Genomic DNA, 26,930 nt, shown 5'->3' with positions numbered 1-26,930 from the left:
GACGGGGGCGACCAGTGCACGCGCCTAATGCCCATTGTCTACTGATCGGCCACTTGACAAAGGCGATAATGTGTTTCAGCCTGGGGCTGGAATGACGACATTCAGCTTTTTCCCGGGCTCTGAGAGCCTATGAGAGCCGTGGGAAGTGTCACGTTACCGCAGAGATCCTTTGTTTTGGAAAGAGATGTCAAAGAAAGCCAATAAATGGTCAGACAGGCCACTTCCTGTAAAGGAATCTCTCAGGTTTTTGCCTGCCATATGAGTTCTGTTATACTCACAGACACCATTCAAACAGTTTTAGAAACTTTAGGATGTTTTCCATCCATATCTAATAAGTATATACATATTCTAGTTACTGGGTAGGAGTAGTAACCAGATTAAATCGGGTACGTTTTTTATCCGGCCGTGTAAATACTGCCCCCTTGCCCTAAGAGGTTAAAGTATGGGGATTCTAGTGGAGATTCTATATGTAGCACGCAGGACAACTCTCTCACTCCCCCTCCTTCTGCTCTCTCTCTCTCTCTCTCTGTCTCCTTCTCTCTCTCTCGGGCTCTCCCTTTTCTCTCTCTCTAACTCCCCCTCCTCCTGCCCTCTCTCTCTCGCTCCCTCTCTGTCTGTCTCTCTCTCTGTCTCCCCTTTTGCCCTCTCTCTCTTTCTGTCTCTCCTTCTGCCCTCTCTCTCTCTGTCTCTCCTTCTGCCCCCCCCCCTCTCTCTCTCTCTCTCTCTGTCTCTCTAACTCCCCCTCCTTCTGCTCTCTCTCACCCCCCTCCTTCCGCTCTCTCTCTCTTTCCACCAACCACTTGCCCTTTAGATCGCCTGTAGACAGGTTAAGGTTAATCATCTCTGTTTTCTCTGTTAGCTCCTCTTATTTCTATCCCACAGCATTTTACGTCATAGCACAGCTAAGAGAGTGAAAAAACTGATGTGAAGAAAAACCACATCAATCAAATGGGCAAATGTCAAATCCCGTATTTAGACTGAGGGCAATGACAAGCAGCCTGTAAATAAAATAAAATACTTTGGTAAAATATTGCTTTAAAGTAGTGCTTAGATGAATGAAATAATAACAATGTTGCTGGCATGGGAGGTTACTGCCCACATATTATAATAATGCTGCTGACTTGGGAGGCCACTGCCCACATATAATAACAATGTTGCTGACTTGGGAGTTCACTGCCCACATATTATAACAATGCTGCTGACTTGGGAGTTCACTGCCCACATATTATAACAATGCTGCTGACTTGGGAGGTCACTGCCCACATATAATTGCAATGCTGCTGGCTTGGGAGTTCACTGCCCACATATAATAACAATGCTGCTGACTTGGGAGGTCACTGCCCACATATAATAACAATGCTGCTGACTTTGGAGGTCACTGCCCACATATAATAACAATGCTGCTGGCTTGGGAGGTCACTGCCAACATATTATAGGCTATTTAATCATACGCAGCATGAGATCCCTCTCTTCTCTCTCCCTGTGTTCTAGGCTGCACCATGCATGTCAATAGACCTTATTCACGCCACAGCCATGGCCAATCCAAATCCAGATTTACAGGATGTGAAAGTCCTTCATTGAAGTCTATTGAAAACAGTGCAAAGCACCCGCCACTGTATTACTTTATTTAATCAGGTGCTGCCTGGTAGACACATTAAGGAGTAACTGAAGGCAAAATGAGACCTTGCATCTGAAGTTTTATCTCAATATTTTGACCTGGAATCTTCCTTAGCACATCCTCCTCACCAATTGACACCAAACGATTTGTAGGCTACTCCATCACAGCGCTGTGAAAATAAATCATCAAGCAGACCCTTGAATACCCTCTGCTTGTTGGCCTATGACAGATAAAGCTATGCTGATTCTTCGACCAATGTAGTCAATATTCTGTGAACCATATTTGCAATATTTTGTTCCATTTGATGTTGACCTATCTCTCCCTCGGCTTACACACACACACACACACACACACACACACACACACACACACACACACACACACACACACACACACACACACACACACACACACACACACACAATAATAGCTTCCTTGTTCATATCAAATGAAATCAAAGTGTATTTGTCATGTGCGCCGAATACAACTGGTGTAGACCTTACAGTGAAATGCTTACTTACAGGCTCTAATCAATAGTGTGAAAAAAGGTGTGTGTGTGTGTGTGTGTGTGTGTGTGTGTGTGTGTGTGTGTGTGTGTGTGTGTGTGTGTGTGTGTGTGTGTGTAGGTAAGTAAAGAAATAAAACAACAGTAAAAAGTTATTTGAAGATAACAGTAGCAAGGCTATATACAGACACCGGTTAGTCAGGATTATTGAGGTAGTATGTACATGGAGGTATGGTTAAAGTGACTATGCATATATGATGAACAGAGAGTAGCAGTAGCGTGAAAAGAGGGGTTGGCGGGTGGTGGGACACAATGCAGATAGCCCGGTTAACCAATGTGCGGGAGCACTGGTTGGTCGGGCCAATTGAGGTAGTATGTACATGAATATATAGTTAAATCGACTATGCATATATGATAAACAAAGAGTATCAGCAGCGTAAAAGAGGGGTTGGTGTGGCACACAATGCAAATAGTCCGGGTAACCATTTGATACCTGTTCAGGAGTCTTATGGCTTGGGGGTAAAAACTGTTGAGATGCCTTTTTGTCCTAGACTTGGCACTCTGGTACCACTTGCCATGCAGTAGTAGAGAGAACAGTTTATGACTGGGTTGGCTGGAGTCTTTGACAATTTTTAGGGCCTTCCTCTGACACCGCCTGGTGCAGAGGTCCTGGATGGCAGGCAGCTTTGCCCCAGTGATGAACTGGGCCGTACGCACTACCCTCTGAAGTGCCTTGTGGTCGTAGGCCGAGCAATTGCAGTACCAGGCACTGATGCAACCGGTCAGGACGCTCTCGATGTTGCAGCTGTAGAACCTTTTGAGGATCTCAGGACCCATGCCAAATCTTTTTAGTTTCCTGAGGGGGAATAGGCTTTGTCGTGCCCTCTTCACGACTGTCTTGGTGTGTTTGAACCATTCTAGATTGTTGTTGATGTGGACACCAAGGAACTTGAAGCTCTCAACCTGCTACACTACAGCCCCGTCGATGAGAATCGGGGCATGCTCGGTGCTCCTTTTCCTGTAGTCCACAATCATCTCCTTAGTCTTGGTTACGTTGAAGGATAGGTTGTTATTCTGGCACCACCCGGTCAGGTCTCTGACCTCCTCCCTATAGGCTGTCTCGTTGTTTTCGGTGATCAGGCCTACCACTGTTGTGTTGTCTGCAAACTTAATGATGGCATTGGAGTTGTGCCTGGCCATGCAGTCGTGGGTGAATGGGGAGTACAGGAGGGGACTGAGCACGCACCCCTGGGGAGCTCCAGTGTTGAGGATCAGCGTGGCAGATGTGTTGCTACCTACCCTTACCACCTGGGGCGGCCCGTCAGGAAGTCCAGGATCCAGTTGCAGAGGGAGGTGTTTAGTCCCAGGTTCCTTAGCTTAGTGATGAGCTTTGAGGGTACTATAGTGTTGAACGCTGAGCTGTAGTCAATGAATAGCATTCTCACATATGTATTCCTTTTGTCCAGGTGGGAAAGGGCAGTGTGGAGTGCAATAGAGATTACATCATCTGTGGATCTGTTTGGGCGGTATACAAATATGTGTGGGTCTAGGGTTTCTGGGATAATGGTGTTGATGTGAGCCATTACCAGCCTTTCAAAGCACTTCATGGCTATGGACATGAGTGCTACAGGTCTGTAGTCATTTAAGCAGGTTGCCTTTGTGTTCTTGGGCATAGGGACTATGGTGGTCTGCTTGAAACATGTTGGTATTACAGAGTCAATCAGAGACATGTTGAAAATGTCAGTGAAGACACCTGCCAGTTGGTCAGCACATGCCCGGAGCACATGTCCTGGTAATCCGTCTGGCCCTGCAGCCTTGTGTATGTTAACCTGTTTAAAGGTCTTACTCACGTCGGCTACGGAGAGCGTGATCACACAGTCGTCCGGAACAGCTAATGCTCTCATGCATACCTTAGTGTTGCTTGCCTCGAAGCGAGCATAGAAATGATTTAGCTCGTCTGGTAGCCTCGTGTCACTGGGCAGCTCGTGGCTGTGCTTCCCTTTGTAGTCTGTAACAGTTTGCAAGCCCCGCCACATCCGACGAGCGTCGGAGCTGGTGTAGTATGATTCAATCTTTGCTCTGTATTGACACTTTTCCTGTTTGATGGTTCGTCGCAGGGTATAGCGGGATTTCTTGTAAGCTTCCGGGTTAGAGTCCCGCACCTTGAAAGCAGCAGCTCTACCCTTTAGCTCAGTGCGAATGTTGCCTGTAATCCATGGCTTCTGGTTGGGGTATGTACGTACAGTCACTGTGGGGACGACGTCCTCAATGCACTTATGCACTTCTGTAAGGTAACAGGATGTCTCGGTCATGTCTGCTTGACTGTCAGACCCCATCCCCCCTCATCTCAATGTATCCTGCTTCCTCAATATTGATATTTTCAATGATTTATTTTTCCTCTTTAATCTCATTCCATCTCTCTATCCCTTCATCCTTCCATTCCCCCATCCTTCGATCTCTCCATCCTTCCCTCTCACCCGGCTTCGCGTCAGCATAGACATTGACACAAAGGCATGGTCTCCGTCGCAAATGGCATTCTATTCCCTACCTAGTGCACTAATTTTGACCAGAGCTCTATATACGGAAAAGAGTGCCAGTTGGGACCTAACCAATGTGTCTGTGTATTCCTTTGGAGAGGCAGATGACAGAGTTATGGAGCTTGCCTCAATGTTGGTGGCGACAGAAAGTCCATGCAGCGTGTGTGGAAGCGTCGATATGGCCCACTCTGGGTTTTTAGAAACGCAACTCCCGGGACCCATCTCTGGGTTCACCAAGCGGTGGAATTGCTTTCTGTGGAGACATTAAACAAACAGAAAAGTAAACACTCAACGTATTTTTTGCCTCTCTCACACACACACACACACACACACACACACACACACACACACACACACACACACACACACACACACACACACACACACACACACACACACACACACACACACACACACACACACACCGCCCCACCCGATTCCCTTTAGGAAAGGTCCGTGATCCGTGAAATGCATTATTGCCTGACCCAAAGAAATGGAATAACGTTCATAAAACATAGTGGCATTACCTTTCAGTGTTACAGCAGGCAGCAGCGACCTTGCTCTGTCCTCATTGGTCCCAGCCAAAAGAGCAAATGCTCACTCACTCACATAGGCTTGAACTTGTGTTCGAATGAAAACATGATTTCATTTTGTCAGTATAGGTTATTATAGCTGGCCGCTGTTTCTTGTTATCACTCATGAAGAGTCTATAGACCAGCCAAAAGAGCAAATGCTCACTCACATCAGAGTCAACCGATTTTTGCATGATTGGACTCTTCAAAACATTTTCTTAAATTTGTTTTAAATGAGATCTTATTTACCGACCCCCAAATGTTTTATTTTTTTTAAGTTCAAGTTTCAAAGCATTAGGCACTTATCAGGCTACCTCTAATCATTGTTAGAGCAGTAGGCACTTATCAGGCTACCTCTAATCCTTGTTAGTTTGAGGAATGGGAGGAATGGGGCCTTTATTGTCCCTGTTTTCCTCTAATCATTATAGTCTATTCACTTTTCTCAAAAGATAACAAGGACTGACAATCTGATACAGTTCATAGCACAAAATTAAAGGTTGGGAATCACTAATTAGTCAAAGCCACCAATTTGTAACAATACTATATGCACATTTTGATATTCATGACTACATTATTACACATTTATTTACACTATTATCCTACTTGACATGCGTCATCATGACATGCATCACTGTATCTCCTCACCCATCCATCCAGAAACTTTTCTTGCAATGTAGCCAATGTGATTGCGTCCAAACTGGGACCCAGTGGCTCCGGTCAAAAGTATTGCACTATATAGGAAATACCAATTTGGATGCACCCTGAGTTTAGCTGTGGTCATGCAGTGATACCTACTTCCGCCTACCTTACTCCCATTTCCTGTCCCTCTCTTCCCTGGACCCAGATCCACTCACTTAAAGTATTATGAGTAAAATGGCTCCATTCACTAGGAAAAGTCAAGCACATTTTATTAATCCTCACAGCGTTAGTTGAACTCATTTGATGCTCGCTTGGTCGGTTCTTTGTTCAATTCACGGTCCTGTGAGCATTATCAGATAGCCAAAGTCACGCTAGGCTCTCACATCATGCCTGGAATCAGACACTGGTCCACACTCATGGAAATAGTATTACATAAAATACAGTTATAATTAATATAATTCTTATTTTCAATGACGGCCTAGGAACCGTGGGTTAACTGCCTGTTCAGGGGCAGCTCAGGGATTTGAAAACTTGATTGCTAACATGCAAAACATTTTTGGGACTGTATCAACAATGGACTAATGAAACAAATACCAAAAGACTTTTTGTGTGGATTTTTTTCAGTAAAGGAAAAGGGTTAGATGGGTGGGTGGATAAATAAAGGAAGCAAGCGAAGGATGGATGGCATCACTGCTTCGTTTCCAGGACATTCAATTAAGGACAAATGTAATAGCAGTCACAGTAGCAGCTCTGGCAGTGGTTGAATTGATACGGTGACCTGTCTGTCTCTGAAAGGAAGAGTTAGCGGGATGAATGGATGGCACCTCTTCTTCTTTTCTTAATTGAAGAGGAAAGGACTGATTGTATGTAGTACCTAAGTGTGTTAGGCCTTCTGGAAGCAAGATGTACTCCAGCAGTAGGTTGCCACAGTTACCTGTCTGGAGGGCTGATCCTCTGCTGTGGTGCGATGAGTCGCAGTTTGACAGCTGGTGATTATGGGGCAGGATATGTTGGAGCCAATATACCATTAACTTAAGGTCGACGTCCGCGACCCGCGGAAATCTAATTAGCCTAATAACAAAATCCATCAGTTTAAGCTAGAGATATGTTTGTTTTGCATTGGATGCGTCTCAATCCACTGCATCCGCCTACAGTGTCTTGCTAAAGTATTCACCCCCCTCGGCATTTTTCCTATTTTGTTGCTTTACAACCTGGAATTAAAATTCGTTTTTGGGGGGTTTGTATCATTTGATTTACACAACATGCCTACCACTTTGAAGATGCAAAATATGTTTTATTCTGAAACAAACAAGAAACAAGACAAAAAAACTGAACTTGAGCCTGCATAACTATTCACCCCCCCCCCAAAGTCAATACTTTGTAGAACCACCTTTTGCAGCAATTACAGCTGCAACTCTCTTGGGGTATGTCTCTATAAGCTTGGCACATCTAACCACTGGGATTTTTGCCCATTCTTCAAGGCAAAACTACTGCTCCTTACAAGTTGCATTGAAACAAAATAGGAAAAACACCAAGGGGGTTGAATACTTTTGCAAGGCGCTGTATGTAACACTTCCACATCTGTGGTGAAAGGTTATAGAGCTAGAGCAGTGTTTGACATACCACGAGATCCCGATAATCGGTTTTGTCACAAAATTGTCTGTAGCGTCCGAATGGATTGGCCAACAAACTATTCTGACCGCTCTATGGAAAGATGAGAAAGACTCTCCTGAACATGGAGTTCTCCGTTTTGCTCTACGACCCCCACAAACGTCTTGGTACTCGTCTTGAAGTCCGTACAGCCGATCTGCCATCTTCTGTCTGTAGCACCCGAACAGATTGGGCTACACACTAATGTACCCTTCTGTGGAAAGGTGAGACTCTCATGAACAATTTTCGTCTGAAGGTCCCCCAGTACCAGTTGAAAAAAATGAATGGAAGCACTGTATATACAGTATGGACACTATTTAGTACCAAGAATAAGGCCTTATATACATGTCAAATATTTCCTGATCGGTCTTATCTCTCAGATATAGGAAAAACACTTCAGAACAAACTTCCTTTAGATTTTTGGGGGGGGTCTATTTGTTCCATGTAGTGAAGCTGTTATTCTGGCTCCCGAGTGATGCAGTGGTCTAAGGCACATAATCTCAGTGAAAAAGGTGTCACTACAGTCCCTGGTTTGAATCCAGGCTGTATCACATCCAGCCGTGATTGGGAGTCACATAGGTGCAGCGCACAATTGGCCCAGCGTCGCCGGGGTAGGCTGTGATTGTAAATAAGAATTTGTTCTTAACTGACTTGCCAAGTCAAATAAGGGTTAAATAAAAAAATAAAACAAATGATATGTGTTTGTATGGGCTAAAAGCAGTAAGGCCAAAAATATATTGTCATCCAATATTTTTTTTCATACTTTAAGGGGTCTTAAAATTCTAAATCAAGGCCTCCTGAGTGGCAAAGCGGTCTAATGCACTGCATCATAGTGTTACAGGTGTCACTACAGACCTGGGTTCGATCCCAGGCTTTGTTGCAGCTGGCCGTGACCGGGAGATCAACGAGGAGGTGCACAATTGGCCCAGCGTAGTCTGGTTTAGGGGAGGATTTGGCCGGCAGGGATGTCCTTGTCCCATCGCTCTCTAGCGACTCCTTGTGGCGGGCAGGGTGCATGCGCACTTACTGTGGTCGCCGGTTTTATGGTGTTTCCTCTGACACATTGGTGCAGCTGGCTTCAGGGTTAAGTAAGCAGTGTCAAGAAGCAGTCCGGCTTGGCAGGGTCATGTTTCGGAGGATGCATGGATCTCGACCTTCGCCTCTCCCGAGTCCGTACGGGAGTTGCAGGGATGGGACAACACTGTAACTACCAAAAAAAGGGGTACATTTACAAAAAAACTATAATAATTAATAAAAAAATATATAATAATACATTTAAAAAAATTATAATAATAAATAAATAAGAATAAAAAAAGAAACAAATAAAATAGAAAAAATATATATATATATCAAAATGATCCTTGGTATGACCTTTTGATAACAATTCCATATACAGTAGCTTAGTAGAACTGCCCCTCCCTCCTGATTTAGAGCAGGTTTAGACTCTAGGGGGATAAATTATTAATCTCTGTGGATTACAGTGATGTGTCAGTGAGTTTGCCAACTAAACATGGGTCTCACGAAGGAGTATCCCCCTCAGTTTTAAGTACATACCTCAGCTTTAGCTAGGATATCTAAATTTGCCATGTTACATGGCTATAACTTCTGACCTAAAATATCCTGGATGCAATATTGTAGTATAAACCTTCACAGAGCGGGGCATCCCCCTGCAGACATACAGATATATCTCATCCTAGCTATAGCTGTAACATGCATGGCTATAGCTAACTAAACTGTCCTGGGGAGGGTACTGAAGCTGTAACATGCATGGCTATAGCTAACTAAACTGTCCTGGGTAGGGTACTGAAGCTGTAACATGCATGGCTATAGCTAACTAAACTGTCCTGGGTAGGGTACTGAAGTGTAGTGAACATCCTCCACTTTAGTACTGCGTTGTATTAACACTAGTACTATTATTACAACACGCTCCTGTACTATATAGTAGTATTACTAGTAGTACAACACAGTACTGTACTGTATAGTATTATTACTAATACAACAAAATCCTGTACTGTATGGTAGTGTTACTAGTACAACACGCTCCTGTACTGTATAGTAATATTACTAGTACAATAAGTACAACAAACTCTTGTATTGTATGGTACTATATTTTACCACCCCAAGGATATTCACTGCTTTCAGAAAGTATTCAGACCCCTTCCCCTTTTCCACATTTTGTTACGTTACAGCCTTATTCAGAAATTGATTAAATTATATTTACAGTACCAGTCAAAAGTTTGGACACCTACGCATACGTTGTATAATAATAGTGAAAACTTCAAAACTCTGAAATAACACAATCATGTAGTAACCAAAAAAGTGTTTAACAAATCAAAACATATTTTAGATTTGTGATTCTTCAAAGTAGCCACCCTTTGCCTTGATGACAGCTTTGCACACTCTTGGCATTCTCTCAACCAGCTTCAGCTTCAATGCTTTTCCAACAGTCTTGAAGGAGTTCCCACATATGCTGAGCACTTGTTGGCTGCTTTTCCTTCACTCTGCGGTCCAACTCATCCCAAACCATCACAATTGGGTTGAGGTCGGGTGATTTTGGAGTCCAGGTCATCTGATGCAGCACTCCATCACTCTCCTTCTTGGTCAAATAACCATTACCCAGCCTGGAGGTGTTGTTGGGTCTTTATCCTATTGCTTCACGGTGGGAACCACACATGCAGAGATCATCCGTTCACCTGCTCTGCATCTCAAAAAGACATGATTGTTGGAACCAAAGATCTCAAATTTGGACTCTTCAGACCAAAGGACAGATTTCCACCGGTCTAATGTCCATTGCTCATGTTTCTTGGCCCAAGAAAGTCTCTTCTTCTTATTGTTGTTATTGTTGTCCTTTAGTAGTGTTTTCATTGCAGAAATTTGACCATGAAGGCCCAATTCACCCAGTCTCCTCTGAACAGTTGATGTTAAGATGTGTCTCTTACCGGAACTCTGTGAAGCATTTATTTGGGCTGCAGTTTCTGAGGCTGGTAACTCTAATGAACTTATCCTCTGCAGCAGAGGTAACTCTGGGTCTTCATTGTGTGGCAGTCTTCATGAAAGCCAGTTTCATCAAAGCGCTTGATGGTTTTTGTGACTGCACTTGAAGAAACTTTCAAAGTTCTTGAATTTATCCGGATTGACTGACTGACCTTATGTGAGCTGTTCTTGCCATAATATGGACGTGATCTTTTACCAAAAGGGCTATCTTCTGTATACCACCCCTACCTTGTCCCAACACAACTGATTGGCATTCGCATTAAGAAGTAAAGAAATTGCACAAATAAATTTTTGACATGGCACACCTTTAATTTAAATGCATTTCAGGGGACTGGAATGAAGCTGGTTGAAAGAATGCCAAGAGTGTGCAAAGCTGTCATCAAGTCAAAAGGTGGCTGCTTTGAAGAATCTCAAATATAAAATATATTTTGATTTTTTTAAGCACTCTTTTGGTTACTACATGATTCCTTATGTGCTATTTCATAATTTCGATGTTTTCACTATTATTCTACAATGTAGAAACTAGTAAAAATAAAGTAAAACCCTGGAATGAGTAGGTGGGTCCAAACATTTGACTGGTACTGTATATTTCTTGTTTAAAGAGTGTACAGTAAAACCAGCACCTAGACCTAGAGTAATCCCATGCAGGCACAGATGTATTTATTTTTATTTAACCTTTATTTAACAATTTTATTTAGATAATAAACGACATGGTAGATTACAGTGTATAACTGGAGCACATCTCCACACCTCTTTACCACCATCAATCCCACTAAAGGAAGGTCAGCTAGGCCTGTGTCCGTTCACTGCAGTCTAAGTAGTCCTGTTCGCTCCATTACTTCACAACAAGGATAACAAGAACAGATCTCACCCTCACCTGAAGTAACCCCCCCCATCACCTTCCCCCCCTCCGCCTCACCCATCCTTGCTCTCCATGGGAGAATCTCAATTCCATTCTGCTCTCTCCTCGCCTCCTTTACAAAACATATTGGTGGAGAAGGTCAGAGGAAAAGGACCTCTGACTTTTTCATCTAATGGGTTTTGAGAAGGAGATGAGGAGAGAGGACACGAGGTGTATGCAATTGAGATCGTCCATATGTTCCCCCTTCAGCACTTACCTTCCTCCTTCCTTATCTCCCTCCTCCCCCCGTTCCCTACTCACCATTTCTTGTCCTCACTTACCTGCCCCTTCTCCCACCTCATTCCCAATCCCTCACCCTGTTCCCTACTCTCCCTATGCCACCTTCTCCCACCTCGTTCCCTGTCGCTCACTCTGTTCCCTACTCTACCTATGCCCCCCCTCTCTCAGCCTCCTTCCCCCACAGCCCCTATGCTGTCACCCCAGTTGCAAATTGCCAAACAAATGAACCCCTCGCCAGGGACACATTAGGATAAATTATCTTTAAAGAGGACCATTTATTTAAATCTCAACTGGCAGAGTGGGTGGAATCTGTGATTCCATTTGGCTCCTCCTTGGGAGAAGCAGAGGATGGCATTTCAATGAGTAGTCCCAGTGCACCAGCGCGTGCGAGAGAGCCAGAGAAATATCTTACAATAACCTCTCCTCTTATTCCAAGCAGTGCCATGCAGTTACATTCTGCTTAATCATATTTACACTGAGTTTACAAAACATTAGGAACACCTGCTCTTTCCATGATATAGACTGGACTGACCGGGTGAAAGCTGTCATCCATTATAGATATTAAATCCACTTCAATCTGTGTAGATGAAATGGAGGAGACAGGTTAAATAATTATTTTTAAGCCTTGGTGGGGGAGAGGGGGCAACTCAATATTCGGAAGGTGTTCCTAATGTTTTGAACACTATATATCATGGTGAATAAGAGTCAAATGATATCTGGTCGTCTCTTGTTTTTCAGGTATATTGGTATATCTTATCTCTCCCACCGAAACCCTGACAGCCTTACTGAGGGGAATTGACTTGTGACTTGGGCTAAGGTCAAAAGTAGTGCACTATTATAGGGAATAGTGGGCCATTTGGGACAGACACTGAGTCGCATGAAATGAAGAGTGGGAGAAAAGTTATTCTAGAAGCTTTTATATCAGTTCCCTCCTTTAAAAGTTTCCCTGATTTCAGTTCATAGTACCTTTCTCTCAATCACAATCTCTCCCTCTCTCTCCCTGGCTTGCGCTGGCTCGCTCTCTCTCGCGCTGGCTCGCTCTCTCTCGCGCTGGCTCTCTCTCTCTCGCGCTCACTCTCTCTCTCTCGCGCTCACTCTCTCTATCGCGCGCGCTCACTCTCTCTCTCTCGCGCTCGCTCTCTCGCTCTCTCTCGCTCTCTCGCTCTCTCGTGCTCGCTCTCTCGTGCTCGCTCTCTCGTGCTCGCTCTCTCGCGCTCGCTCCCCCTCTCTCTCTCTCTCTCTCTCTCTCTCTCACCCCCCTCTCTCTTTCTCACCCCCCTCTCTCTTTCTCGCCCCCCTCTCTCGCTCCTCCTCTCTCTCTCGCTCCCCCTTCTACCTCTCTCTCTCTCTTCCCTGCTGTGCCATCATGAAGCTAGGCTCTCAACACTTTAAGGTTGTTTTTTTCCTCCATCTAATTTTACCCTTGGGTAAACTCGAGTAGATTTCATATGAACACCCATCATTTTAAACACTTGTTTCAGGCGTCATTTCTCCCTGGGTTTATGGGTGCCTTCGCTCTGCCGCGGTGATGGACTATTAATAAAAAGACAGGCAAATGTGGAGAGGAGAGTGAAGCATTCTGGGACTGTGACAATGGTGAACATATATGCGATGGCACTACTTCCCCATGAGATTCCTTATTAGAGATCCCTCAATCAAAACATATATATTTTTTTTGATTCTACTAACGCTTCATCTGTTAGACCATTGTCAGTGAATGTGACTAACTCCACAGTACCCCTCTCTTTCTTTCTCTACCCCTGCTAAAGGAATGGAAGGGAGGGTCCAGACATACACCAACCCTCCTCCTGGATAGCTAACATTTAGCTGGATTTTGCTCCAACCTAACCCTAATCTCAAACATCTAATTCTACTAAATAGCTCCTAATAATACTATTATTAATAATACTACTACTACTACTACATGGGACTTATACAGTGCTTTTCATGGACCAAAAGTTGCTTTACAATTAGATATTTTTTTTAAACAAACAGGAATCAAAACAAAACATCAGACTAAAATAAAACATGAATAAAGAGAGGGGTGGGGTCAAAGAAGGGAAAGAGTAGTGTTACAGCAGGAAGCAGAAGCCTGCATACCCAGTAACTCTCCAGAAGGGAAAGAGTAGTGTTACCGCCGGAAGCAGAAGCCTGCATACCCAGTAACTCTCCAGAAGGGAAAGAGTAGTGTTACAGCAGGAAGCAGAAGCCTGCATACCCAGTAACTCTCCAGAAGGGAAAGAGTAGTGTTACAGCAGGAAGCAGAAGCCTGCATACCCAGTAACTCTCCAGAAGGGGGGTTGGCAATCCCTGCCTTCTTGAAAGACAGCTGAGAGCTATATACCTACTGTAAGCACCACACAAAACTCATGAAATGGTGGTCCTAAAGTACATCTACTGCATGAGTAGGGCAAACCAATGACTATGCTCTAATAATCCTTAATGTACATTTAGGGTTGATTTAAGGTTATAATAAATCTTACTGTACATGTACCGCATGAGTGACGGTAACTGGTGAGTCATGTGTTTCATAGGCTGTTCTGTGGGTCGTGTGTTTCATGGGTTGTTCTATGGGTTGTGTGTTTCATGGGTTGTTCTATGGGTTGTGTGTTTCGTAGGTTGTTCTATGGGTTGTGTGTTTCATGGGTTGTTCTATGGGTTGTGTGTTTCGTAGGTTGTTCTATGGGTTGTGTGTTTCGTATGTTGTTCTATGGGCCGTGTGTTTCGTAGGTTGTTATATGGGTCGTGTGTTTCATAGACACCATTGGTGCTGTACTACAGGCTAATAAGCTTTCAAGTGCATTAAGGGTTACATTTTACATTCTAGTCATTTAGCAGACGCTCTTAACAAGATCGAATTGAAGGAGCAATTAGGATTAAGTGCCTTGCAAAAGGGCACATGGATCAATTTTTCACCTAGTCGGCGCAGGTATTTGAACTAGTGACTTCGGTTACTGGCCCAATACTCTTAATTAACCACTAGGCTATGTGCTACCCAGTGGGTGGTATTAGGTTATATAGAGTGGCTGCTGGTCATGACACGAACTGATGATTTATGGGTTGTTCCATGGGTTGTTTCATGGGTTCTGTCTATAGTTTTATAAACTTCATTAAGGACTAAAGTCTAGTAATCCTTAACTAATTAAGGTCAATACGTACTGTACAGTACTTCCTCCCTTCAGACCAGTCTGCTAAGTAGTGATATTACTGTACAGTACTCCCTCCCTTCAGACCAATCTGCTAAGTAGTGATATTACTGTACTTTACTTCCTCCCTTCAGACCAATCTGCTAAGTAGTGATAAGTACTGTACAGTACTCCCTCCCTTCAGACCAATCTGCTAAGTAGTGATATTACTGTACTTTACTTCCTCCCTTCAGAGCAATCTGCTAAGCAGTGATAAGTACTGTACAGTACTCCCTCCCTTCAGACCAGTCTGCTAAGTAGCGATACTTACTGCACAGTACTCCCTCCCTCCAGAACAGTTCACTGATTCAAGATGAATCCATTCTTTGTTCATGTAAATAACTACAATTAGGCTACTGCTTTTATCTAGAAATAGTGTTGGTTTAAGTCATTTTCTTCACCCTCTGCTCAATCTATACCATCTATAGCTTACCAATCACTGTACCTATACACAGTCAATCTGTTAACAGCACACCCAACTACCTCATCCCCATATTGTTACTTATCCTCGTGCTCTTTTGCACCCCAGTATCTCTACTTGCACATCATCATCTGCACATCTATCACTCCAGTGTTAAATGCTAAATTGTAATTATTTAGCCTCTATGGCCTATGTATTGCCTTACTTCCCTACTCTTCTACATTTGCACACACTGTACATAGATTTTTGTATTGTGTTATTATCTGTACGTTTGTTTATCCCATGTGTAACTCTGTGTTGTTTTTTGTCGCACTGCTTTGCTTATCTTGGCCAGGTCGCAGTTGTAAATGAGAACTTGTTCTCCACTTACCTACTTGGTTAAATAAAGGTGAAATAAAAACCTTCATCAAACATGTACAAATCTGACAACAACAAAAAAATAAGGAAAATCTAAACCATTGTTATATCATAGTGAGGTAGCTACAGGGTACAGTTCATTTGATGTTCATGTCAACAACGTTCCCATGATTTTCTTCTTCTATATCTTCTCCATATCTTACTAATTGGGCTCCATTAACATGCATTATGTGCTATTTGTACTGTACTGCACAAACAATGCTTGGGGTAAAAAAAAAGACAGGAGAAGAGCTTTCATGAGATTAGTATAGAGAGTAGATGACAACTGATTCAAGACACACAGCGGGAAAAAGTAAAAATAATCTGTTTTTATTATCTCTATAAATGGAAGGAAACCATCAAGAGGGTGGGAGACTGAGCATGCTGGGTGGTATTCTGACATGAGATCCGTACTCTTAATTAGAATTTTCTCAAAGTCTGCCATTGACATTAATGAATGATTTCAAGCAAAGGTTCTAGTTGTGCAAGCTTGATCTTCACTCTGAATCAGGTGAGGACAGCAGGGTTGTCACATAACCCAGTCGTATGACCCACTCCTAGAGTGTTTTACAGAGCCCTCCTGCCTCATGTGTTGTCCCCTTCTGCTGTCACCGCCACCATCTCCGTGGGCGACAGTTGACAAGATGATGGGTGAGGTCAGACAGAGGTGGCTTGACAAATTTCACTCTCTTGCTCTTTCTCTCATTCTTTTTCTCTTTCTTTCCGCCTCCTCTTCCTCCTCTCTCTGTCTTGCTCTCTCCCTTCTCCCTCTCTGTATCTCCCTTTCTCCTTAACCACCTCTTCTTCCCTCCGCCAGCCACCACGTTATCTTCACTGTCAAATCTTTGACCCTGAACCAAAGTAACCCACTAGAAATGCTCCCCTCTCCTTTCATAATGTTAGCTAGAGGAGGAAGAGGAGGAGAGTGTTGTCAGCGTGTCAGCCGGTGGCTTGTGCCCACGAGGCCAGCTCTTTCTTCACACCTGCCTTCAAGGATAAGTGGGCTTGTCACGGGCAAATCTAATCTGTCGCTAGGCTCAGTCACACTCAATCCCCTAGCTGTGCTAACTCCCGTCTACTCCTGTCCTTGACTGTCTGGTAGCATAGTTAGCTGCTCACCTACACTACTGCACTCTCAACTCCTGTCCTTGACTGTCTGGTAGCATAGTTAGCTGCTCACCTACACTACTGCACGCTCTACTTCTTTCCTTGCATCTGTGACTGACCATAATGGCACCCTATTTCCTATATAGTGCCTATATTTATTTATTAATGTATTTATATAGTCCCTATGGGCCCTGGTCAAATGCAGTGCACTATAAACGTAGGTAACATGGTGCCACTTGGGACAGAGTCTGTCTGTTAGCATTGTTAGCCCCCAGCTCTAGTGCTCTCCTTAGCACAGGAGGTTGGTGGTACCTTAATTGGGGAGAACGGGCTCGTGTTAATGAGTGGAGCGGAATAAGTGGAATGGTAACAAATACATCAAACTCATGGTTTCCTTGCCTCCCGAGTGGCACAGCGGTCAAAGGCACTAAATCGCAGTGCTTGAGGCATCACTACAGACCCGGGTTCGATCCCAGCCTTTGTCAAAACCGGCAGTGACTGGGAGACACATGAGGCAGCGCACAATTGGACCAGCGTCGTTAGGGGAGAGTTTGGCCGGCCGGGAGTTCCTTGTCCCATTGCGCTCTAGCGACTCCTTGTGGCGGGCCGTCCGCCTTTAAGCTGATTGCAGTCGCCAGCTGGATGGTGTTTCCTCCAACACATTGGTGTGGCTGGCTTCAGGGTTAAGCGAGCAGTGTGGCTTGGCAGGGTCATGTTTTGGAGGATGCATGGCTATCGACCGTCGCCTCTCCCGAGTCCATAGGGAAGTTGCAGCGATGGGACAAGACTGTAAGTACCAATTGGATATCATGAAAAAGGGGTAAAAGTACAAAAAATAAGTATAATAATAGTAACACATGGCTTCCAGGTGTGTAATGCCATTTAATTTGCTTCGTTCTGGCCATTATTATGAGCCGTTCTCCCCTCAACAGCCTCCTGTGCCCCTGAGTGCAGCATCCCCTGAGTGCAGCATCCCCTGAGTGCAGCATCCCCTGAGTGTAGGCTCCGCTGAGTGTAGGCTCCGCTGAGTGTAGGCTCCGCTGAGTGTAGGCTCCGCTGAGTGTAGGCTCCGCTGAGTGTAGGCTCCGCTGAGTGTAGCCTCCGCTGAGTGAAGCCTCCCAGGTAGAGAAAGAAAAGGGATGTGTACACTAACAAACACTTGAGCGAACAGCGGCGATTTCATCGGGAAATGAACAGAAAATGATGGCCGATGTTGTGGTCAGAGGTTATAGGACACCCACCGCTGCTTTGAATCGTTCGTTGTCCTCACAGTGTTTTGTCTCTTAGATCTGACTCAGTCAGTCTTCTTGACGAGCTGTAATCTGCCATCACACAGTGCACTTGAACGTAAAGACAGAACATCAACCATTATGTTAGGAAGAGGAATAGCGGAGGAAGAGATGAGTTTGTGAAAAGTACTTTATCTTTACATGTTTGTCATTTAGCAGACACTCTTTTCCTGAGTGACTTACAGTTAGTGCATTCAACTTAAGATAGCTAGGTGAGACCACCACATCAGTCATAGTAAGTACATTTTTCCTCAAAGTTGCTATCAGCAGTCAGAGTTAGTAAGGGATTTAAAAAAACTACTGTGAGTGTTAGTTCACAAAAGGAATGTATTTTTGTGGGGGGATGAGGAGGTGGTTGGGGGGCTGTGGGATTATTTAAGATACTCTTTGAAGAGGTAGGGTTTTAGATGTTTTTGGAAAATCGGCAGGGAGTCTGCTGTCCTAGCTTCAGGGGGAAGCTGGTTCCACCATTGGGATAACCAGGACAGAGAAGAGCTTGGACTGGGCATCTCGAGATAGAGAGAGAGCATCACTGCCTGGTACGGCAATTGCTCGGCCTCCAACCACAAGGCACTTCAGAGGGTAGTGCGTACGGCCCAGTACATCACTGGGGCTAAGCTGCCTGCCATCCAGGATCTCTACACCAGGCGGTGTCAGAGGAAGGCCCTAAAAATTGTCCAAGACCCCATCCACCCCAGTCATAGACTGTTCTCTCTAATACCGCATGGCAAGCGGTACCGGAGTGCCAAGTCTAGGACAAAAAGGCTTCTCAACAGTTTTTAGCCCAAAGCCATAAGACTCCTGAACAGGTAATCAAATGGTTACCCGGACTATTTGCATTGTGTGCCCCCCCCCCCACAAACCCCTCTTTTACGCTGCTGCTACTCTCTGTTTATCATATATGCATAGTCACTAACTATACATTCATGTACATACTACCTCAATTGGCCCGACCAACCAGTGCCCCCGCACATTGGCTAACCGGGCTATCTGCATTGTGTCCCACCACCCGCCAACCCCTTTTTCACGCTACTGATATTTTCTGTTCATCATATATGCATAGTCACTTTAACCATATCAACATGTAAATACTACCTCAATCAGCCCGACAAACCGATGCCTGTATGTATCCTCTCCACTGTATATAGTCTAGCTACTGTTATTTTTCACTGTCTTTTTACGGTTTTATTTCTTTACCTACCTATTGTTCACCTAATACCTTTTTTGCACTGTTGGTTAGAGCCTGTAAGTAAGCATTTCACTATAAGGTCTACATCTGTTGTATTCGGTGCACGTGACAAATAAACTTTGATTTGAAATGAGAGAGAGAGAGCGAGAGAGAGTGGAGCAAAGCAGAACAGTGGAGGCCTATCAGAGGGAGATGAATTAAGATGCATTAGAATTTGGATGGCACTCGGAACACAAAGTGGGTTGTCTAATATCTAATCAGCTTCCCACTCAGCCGGTGCAAATGCCTCCCATAAGTGCAGTGTAGGTCAGTTATTAACCCACTGTTGTCAAACATTTAGAGTTCATTACAGAGGCCGCATTGGCCATTGCCTATTCATTTTAATTCATTGAAAATGAGTATACTGAAATTGATGGGGATCATTCTGTTGCTAATTTGTACAGTACCTTCAGAAAGTATTAATACTTGTGGTGTGCGGGTCAGATGTTTGTTCACCCGCACCCACCCGCAATAGCTAATAATCTATCTGGAACCGCCCAACTATATGTGAGAAAGTCAAAATCTGAGGGTTGCACACGACCCTAACCGCAAATATAAAAATTGCGCTGTAGGCTACAGTCAGAGATGGAAAGATTTTTTGACAGGGGGTGCAGGATTTTTTTGGTGTGCCTAATACAGATATTTTTCTGCTTAGAATGTCCGACATTTTCATAGGCTATGTATTAGTCAACTTGCAGCTTCTCTTCTGTCATTATATTTGGCCTTAGAAGACTAAATAAAGCCCTGCTTAACAGAATAATGTCATACATTTATAGAATGGAAGAAATGCTTCAATCTAGTTGACATCGGTAAAATTCTCTGTCATCACTGCTTCTTTCGAGGAGCAAAGACGTTTGGAGACCTGGGATAAAATACAATAAAAACATATTAATATCAAAGATTGTCCATGCAAAATGTCCAAAGGACATCAGTTTGACCAGTTGTAAGGAAATAGAAAGCTGTGAAAATCCACCAACATGTTTCTGATAAGATTTCAGTTTGGCTTGGATTAATCTTTTATGTGGTTGAAATATGATCAGCTATCGGCTAAGGTGTATGTAAACTTCCGACTTCAACTGTACATGTAGGAGCAGTCAGCATGGTACATCAGGACACACAACTGCAGCGAGTTCCGACTTCTAGAGTCTTCCTCAGGCAGCTTTGTGGACGGAAGCTGATGCTTCTCTAGAAGTAAAGGTGAGGACAGGTAAATGTCACATGACAGGTAAATAACTATACACAAAACAAATCTACAATATTATCACGTCAGTGTATAGACGCAACATGAAAAATATCACGTAGGAATGTATACAAAGAAGGTGCGTAAAGGATTACTCTATCAGAGCTGCATGTGTAAAATACAATACATGCACTGGTGCGTAAACAAACGCACAAGGCACATTGTGATGATTATCAATAACTCAGCAGAGCATGGAAGCATTATGTATACTAGAGAAAAAAGTTCAGATCTAGTTGTTTGTTTAATGCGTGGGGGGCGACAGCGTCTAGATGGATCCATTTACCCTCTTTTTGAAGTAAGAAAAGGTCAAAATCACCTCCTCTCTCATTCCTCCGCATTTTCTCTATAGCCCAGATCTTTAGTTCATTGACTAGGTGTTGGTGCTGAATAAAGTGGGCTGCTAGAGGGTAGTTCTCCTCCTTGCTCTAATAGAGCTTTTGTGTTCTATGACCCATGTCTCAGTGCGCATGTGGTCTTCCCGATTTGTAATTTGGAGCACGGGCACTGGATAATGTAGAGTGAGTCCATTCAACTTATTATGTGACTTGTTAATAAGCACATTTTTACTCCTGAACTTATTTAAGCTTGCCTTAACAAAGGGGTTGAATACTTATTGACTAAAGACGTTTCAGCTTTTCATTTTTAATTCATTTGTAAAACTTTAGAAAAAATTAATTACACTTTGACATTATGGGGTATTGTGTGTAGACCAGTGTCCAAAAATCTGTCTAGAACACAACACAATGTGGAAAAAGTCAAGAGGTGTGAATACTTTCTGAAGTCACCCTAATTTGCATCATAATGGAAAGGCTGTTTTGCTCTAAATTGTCTTTTCATTTGTTGGTCACTATGAGTCATCATGGACTGTCAACATGTCCTCATATCACTACTTTTCCGTATTTGCCTTTTCATTTAATGTATGTGTGAGATCTGTGAGTTTTGAGCTGTGAGTATGAGTTATTGTGGGTGAGATCATCCATGTAATGGTTGAGGTATTGTTGGTAATTTGGTGCTGGTTATGAGTTAGTCATAAAAACAGAATGAAGTGACTCTGTTGTTAAGTTACACTCAGGTCAGGGGATCTGGAATCTGCTAGCACACCTTCATAGCGGCTAAAGATATTGATCATACTCAATATTGATGCTCATGCTCCTGATATAAATCCATTCCCATTCTGTTGTCATTGTGTGAATTTCAATGAATTTGAAAATAAACTTCCATTGTGTTACTACATTGAGTATTTTTTGGTAGCATATTATATGCTTTGGAATGTGTTCTGTGTGAAATGGCGTAGGCTATCTTGTGTTGAATATGAGCTATTTATAATAACCACATCCTCCTTCTCTCTTTCTCTCCCTCTCCACAGCTAACCCAACAGGCCCGGCGGTGAAGGGCTACCCAGGTCCATCGGAGGGGGTGTTCCGTGAGTCCAGCAGTACCACAGGGATGGTGGTTGGCATCATAGCGGCAGCCGCCCTCTGTATCCTCATCCTGCTCTACGCCATGTACAAATACCGCAACCGGGATGAGGGATCTTACCATGTGGACGAGAGCCGTAACTACATCAGTAACACATCGCAGTCCAACGGGACATTGGTGAAGGACAAACCGCCGAACGCAGCCAAGACCTCCTTCAAGAGCAAGAAGAATAAGGACAAGGAGTATTACGTGTGATCCTTACTGTCTCTGGTCACTGGCCCGACAAACTTTTTATGACTCCAGAAGACCAATCAGGAGATCAGAAGACCACTAAAAAGTGTATAATAATGAACAAACGAAATTCAACAAAAACTACAAAATAACATTTTGTCTTTCATTTTACCCAAGACATGGTGGGATGGTGTTATACCTGAATGTCAAATGGACAAAAAAATAAAACAGAACATCATTCCTTTAGATTCTTAAAACCCAAAAAACTAGGCTTTAGGGAGCACCAGGGAGATAGAGGTATTCTATTGGACTATACTGATTATAAGGAAGAGGGTTTGGAACTGCAGAATAATCAACAGGAGTACCTATACATCTTAAACCAACAAACAATCCAACCAATTGCTCAGTTTTATTCAGTTTATTACCAGGATATTGGTTGTCCAAACGGGAGAAGAGAGATGCAAACGGGTGAGGAGAGGTATACAATTGAGGAAGATATATTACAACTATAAACTCCAATGTTTAATTTACATATCCTGTGTTTGTGTTAACTGGGACCTTTTCTATGAGAAAATACTTAAAACGTACAAATGGGGTAAATAAAGAAAACCTAACGCCAAACATGTGCAACAACAGATGACGAGTGAAATAGAAAAGAGATGGCATAATGGGAAGGCAAGGTAACAGTGAAGAAGGAAGTGAAAGGATAAAGATGCTACCTACTGTATGTTTGACTAATCAGCCAAAGTATCTGCACTTTTTATGGTGGCAATGATGGCCAAAACACAGACTAAAGGAACATTTGGCTGCCTGATCTATCAACAGTGCAAAGACAAAATGGCCTCCGATTAATCTTGATCAAGAGAGACTTATGTCAAGTTATGATTAAGATTCATTTTTGCCAGTTAAGAAATCATGATGCCTTAGATTCCACACTGTTGTTGAAAACTAAGGCAAAGTGTTTTACAGAATTCTGGAAGAAGTCAGAATGTTCTGAATGCGATCATTCTGATACTGGAACACTCCATGCACGCAAAACGTATCTTATTACAGTACATGTTTATATACAGTACAACCACATCTATATGTGCTTTCTGGACAGTGACAAAGTGGTGTTTTATAGCCTGTTGTATAGATGACCACGCAAGCTATATATGCTCCTCCTCCAACCATTTTTGGAATAAAAAACAAATAAAAAAATGACAAAAATACCAAATTAAATGTTATTAAGTGTTGCTAGATATAGAAGATTTTACGATGACGTCGATCAGCAATTACTTTTCTTTTCAGTTGGATTTTTTATTTCCCCAGTTAAACATCTGTTTAGTTTTTCTACAAATGCCAACCTGATCTAATAGATATATTGACCCCGTCCAGTAGCAGCCTGACTGTCCTCAAACTGTACAAGGTAATGATAGTGGACAGTAGAGACCTGGCATGATGATAAGCAGGATGAGGTCATGTCTCCAGGGTATCACGGACTTTCTCCCCATGCCTGCTCCTTCCCAATTCCTGGGGCAGTAACAGTAACGGACGGCCTTCCTCCCTATACCTGCCCCCCAAACTAAACCAAGCTATGTGCGAATGAAGACGTATACTACTGATGATGTTGCTGTATGTGTTCCTATAAGTGGTCCTATAACATGATTGTTTAGTGTATGCTTGGGCTGATGCAAACAACCTGAAGAAGAAATAGGAAGAGATCATTTGAACCGTTTGTGTTTTTGTCATTCTACTGTCAGCTCTGTTCTGCTGTCCTGGTGACCTGATGGACTTGGAATGAGTACTATTATGACCTATAAATAATGAGGATTATTATAAATTCTTTGATTGTTCATTTCTTTTTTTATTTCTACATGTGCTATTTTTTTCTACAGTATTTTATTTTCAAATTGTGACAATGTCTTTATTATTGACCTCAGTAACATTTATTATGAAAAAAAATAGTTTTGAAAAATTAAATGAATAAATGAAATAAAATGTTACCTAATTGAACTTCAGTCTACTATATGAGGTTCTATGGTAAAATCATTGTGAGGTGAGAAACGTGCTTTGTTAATTACTAAATGGTTCATTGGTCTACCGTTCTGTTTTTTCTTTCTTATCGGTATCGCTTAAGTCAATTATCTTCATTTCCTACACTCTGTACATGCTACCCTAATTATAACTGCTTAAATTATACCTTACTTTATTAATACATGCATTCAATAACAAACAGAACAATATAAGACCTTCATTCCTACAGTTTAAACATGTTAACCAATAATATCAAACCAGTTGAACAGCATACACCCAGCTGGTTATGACAGAAACATGTTAACGAATAATATCAAACCAGTTGAACAGCATACACCCAGCTGGTTATGACAGCAACATATTAACCAATAATATTAAACCAGTTGAACAGCATACACCCAGCTGGTTATGACAGAAACATGTTAACGAAGAATATCAAACCAGTTGAACAGCATACACCCAGCTGGTTATGACAGCAACATATTAACCAATAATATTAAACCAGTTGAACAGCATACACCCAGCTGGTTATGACAGAAACATGTTAACCAATAATATCAAACCAGTTGAACAGCATACACCCAGCTGGTTATGACAGAAACATGTTAACCAATAATATCAAACCAGTTGAACAGCATACACCCAGCTGGTTATGACAGAAACATGTTAACCAAGAATATCAAACCAGTTGAACAGCATACACCCAGCTGGTTATGACAGAAACATGTTAACCAAGAATATCAAACCAGTTGAACAGCATACACCCAGATGGTTATGACAGCAACATATTAACCAATAATATTAAACCAGTTGAACAGCATACACCCAGCTGGTTATGACAGCAACATGTTAACCAATAATATTAAACCAGTTGAACAGCATACACCCAGCTGGTTATGACAGAAACATGTTAACCAATAATATTAAACCAGTTGAACAGCATACACCCAGCTGGTTATGACAGCAACATGTTAACCAATAATATTAAACCAGTTGAACAGCATACACCCAGCTGGTTATGACAGCAACTTTTTGTTCACTCAGTTGTAGTTATTAATTATGGCCAATAAAAACTATAAAAGGTATTGCATGCTTGCATCCCCAATGGCATCATATTCCCTATATAGTGCACTACTTTTGATCTATAGGAATAGGGCTCACACTATAATGGGAATACGTTGCCATTTGGGAAGACGCCCAGACATATCTCTCCTGCATAGAGAACACAAAGGGAATGTATTTCAAGGCTAAGGAGATGATGCCTCTATGCTGGCCTTGCCTCGTTCTGCCCCCTGGGGGTTATAGAGATGGAGCTTGTTATGGAGACAGGAGAATGTCAAATGTAACTCTTAGCAGAAGCACAGTGAGAGCAAAACATGTCTTATAGAATTTTCAGTAACACTTTCTGACTAATAAAGTATGACCTTATGGTATGGACAAGCACCCCTAGTTATTGGACTGTACATATTGAATTCATATTCTGGAATACATGTTTGTTCCTGTTATGTTATTTGAAAACAACCACACAGAATCATGCATTGAAAGGCACCAGTATAACTGAGAAATCCTCCACTCCTTCCTGTCTCACTAAAAGGCTAGCTAAATTAGCAGTTTCCTACACTAACATGGTTCCATAATGAAGTTAAGAGAACACACAATACAGCACATAACTAATAAATGTGTGGAAATGTTGTGCATGCCAACAGCAACATTATACCCCCCTTAGCCATTAAGATGGCAAGATTATTTGAACAGATAAGATGACATGACCAAAAATGTTTGAATCTACTGCTGTGAAGAAGGTAAACATCCCAGAAGGAAGCAGATTCCCTGCAGATCCTGAATCAAATACAGAACCTCTGAGACCTAGCTGTCTCAGAACATGCAACCCATGAAGATACCACACTGTCAACCGGGCAGGGATCAATAAAGCTATGAACGAATTGACTCAATGATTTGAGGGAACTTCATAGAGAGGTAAGAAAGGATGAGGAAGGAAGGAGAGGGGAGTGAGTGACATATGTTGTAAAATGAAAGACAATAAGGGCAATAGCGGACTGACGATGAGAAGAGGACTGATGATGAGACGTGGACCAAAGATGCCTCTGTATTAAGAATGAGAGATGAATTGACAAAGGACATTTTGAAAAACGTGAAATAGGCGAAAGGGAGCTGACAGATTTATTAAACTAGGGTACATATTTTATGCTCTGTGAGAGGACGAGGTGGTGGAAGGAAGTATTTTTAGTAACTTGTTTATCCATGCTTCTCTCTTCTCTTCTCCGTCTTTTTCTCTCCCATGCGCTGTCATTTTCTTTCACTGTCCTTCCTCCCTCCCTCTCTATCTGCGCTGTATATATCAGATGCCTCTCTCTCCACCTCTCTCTCCCTCTTTCTCTCCCCCTCGCTGTATCTCTCTCTCTCCCTCCCTATATCCCTCTCTCTCCCACTCCCTGTATCTCCCCCCCTCTCTCTCTCTCTCGCTCTCTCTCCCCCTCCCTCTATATGTCTCTCTCCCTCCCTGTATCCCTCTCTCTCCCCTTTCCTGTATCTCTCCCTCTCTCTCACTCCTCTCCCCCTCCCTCCCTCCCTCCCTCCCTCCCTCCCTCCCTCCCTCCCTCCCTCCCTCCCTCCCTCCCTCCCTCCCTCCCTCCCTCCCTCTCTCTCGCTCTCTCTCGTTTTCTCTCTCTTTAGTTCTCTCCCTCTACTCCCTCCCTCTTTCTCTCTCCATCTACCCTTCCT

At 43.0% G+C, this 26,930-nt stretch overlaps 1 protein-coding gene across 12 annotated transcripts in view; it reads left to right on the top strand.

Annotated features, from left to right (window-relative positions):
• LOC106611148 (neurexin-1a) overlaps positions 1 to 25,551 on the top strand; it is a 778,513-nt gene extending 752,962 nt beyond the window's left edge. For all 12 annotated transcript variants that reach the window (XM_045724959.1, XM_045724909.1, XM_045724917.1 and 9 more), the window contains one exon: positions 21,889 to 25,551. In XM_045724959.1, the coding sequence (XP_045580915.1) occupies positions 21,889 to 22,196 (308 nt within the window). In that variant the 3' untranslated portion in view covers positions 22,197 to 25,551. The remainder of the gene's footprint in view (positions 1 to 21,888) is intronic.
• The last annotated feature ends 1,379 nt before the right edge of the window (positions 25,552 to 26,930 follow it).

This window comes from Salmo salar, chromosome ssa01 (assembly GCF_905237065.1).
Source record: "Salmo salar chromosome ssa01, Ssal_v3.1, whole genome shotgun sequence".
NCBI classification, from domain to species: domain Eukaryota; kingdom Metazoa; phylum Chordata; class Actinopteri; order Salmoniformes; family Salmonidae; genus Salmo; species Salmo salar.
The sequence above is the reverse complement of the archived record's forward strand: the minus strand, read 5'-3'. Positions and strand labels throughout refer to the sequence as shown.